General features: G+C 71.0%; 1 protein-coding gene across 1 annotated transcript in view; it reads right to left on the reverse strand.

Annotated features, from left to right (window-relative positions):
- The window catches only part of LOC119588478 (kynurenine formamidase-like), an 11,709-nt gene that overhangs the window by 1,132 nt on the left and 10,170 nt on the right, over nucleotides 1-407 (reverse strand). The window contains exon 3 of the mRNA XM_037937127.1: nucleotides 7-205. Within this exon, the coding sequence (XP_037793055.1) occupies nucleotides 7-205 (199 nt within the window). The remainder of the gene's footprint in view (nucleotides 1-6; nucleotides 206-407) is intronic.

Genomic DNA, 407 nt, shown 5'->3' on the forward strand with positions numbered 1-407 from the left:
CCTCACCGCCAGGCAGGTCCTCCCCGTAGACATCAAGCTTGGCTCTCGGGGCGATGCCGTAGACCACGTCTAGGCGCGGCGGGCGGGGCAGGTCGGCGCGGGCGGCCTTGGAGAGCAGGGCGGCCTCCCTGACGTGGGCGCCGATGACCTCGTCGGGGGCGTGGCGCGTGGACCAGCGGGAGGGCGAGTACTGCTCCTCCAGGTCCTGGGGAGGGAAGGGGAGGGGTGAGACGGGGGCAGGGGAGGGGTGAGAGGGGGCGAGGGAAGGGGGGGAGGGAAGGAGAGGAGGGTGAGAGAGGGGTGAGAGGGGGGAGGGGGGGAGAGGGGGAGGGGAAGGAGAGAGGGGAGAGGGAGGAGGGAAGGGGAAGAGTGAGATGGGGGAGGGAAGGAGAGGGATGCGATAGATG

The sequence above is a fragment of the Penaeus monodon genome, chromosome 24 (genome assembly GCF_015228065.2).
Source record: "Penaeus monodon isolate SGIC_2016 chromosome 24, NSTDA_Pmon_1, whole genome shotgun sequence".
Classification (NCBI taxonomy): Eukaryota; Metazoa; Arthropoda; class Malacostraca; order Decapoda; family Penaeidae; genus Penaeus; species Penaeus monodon.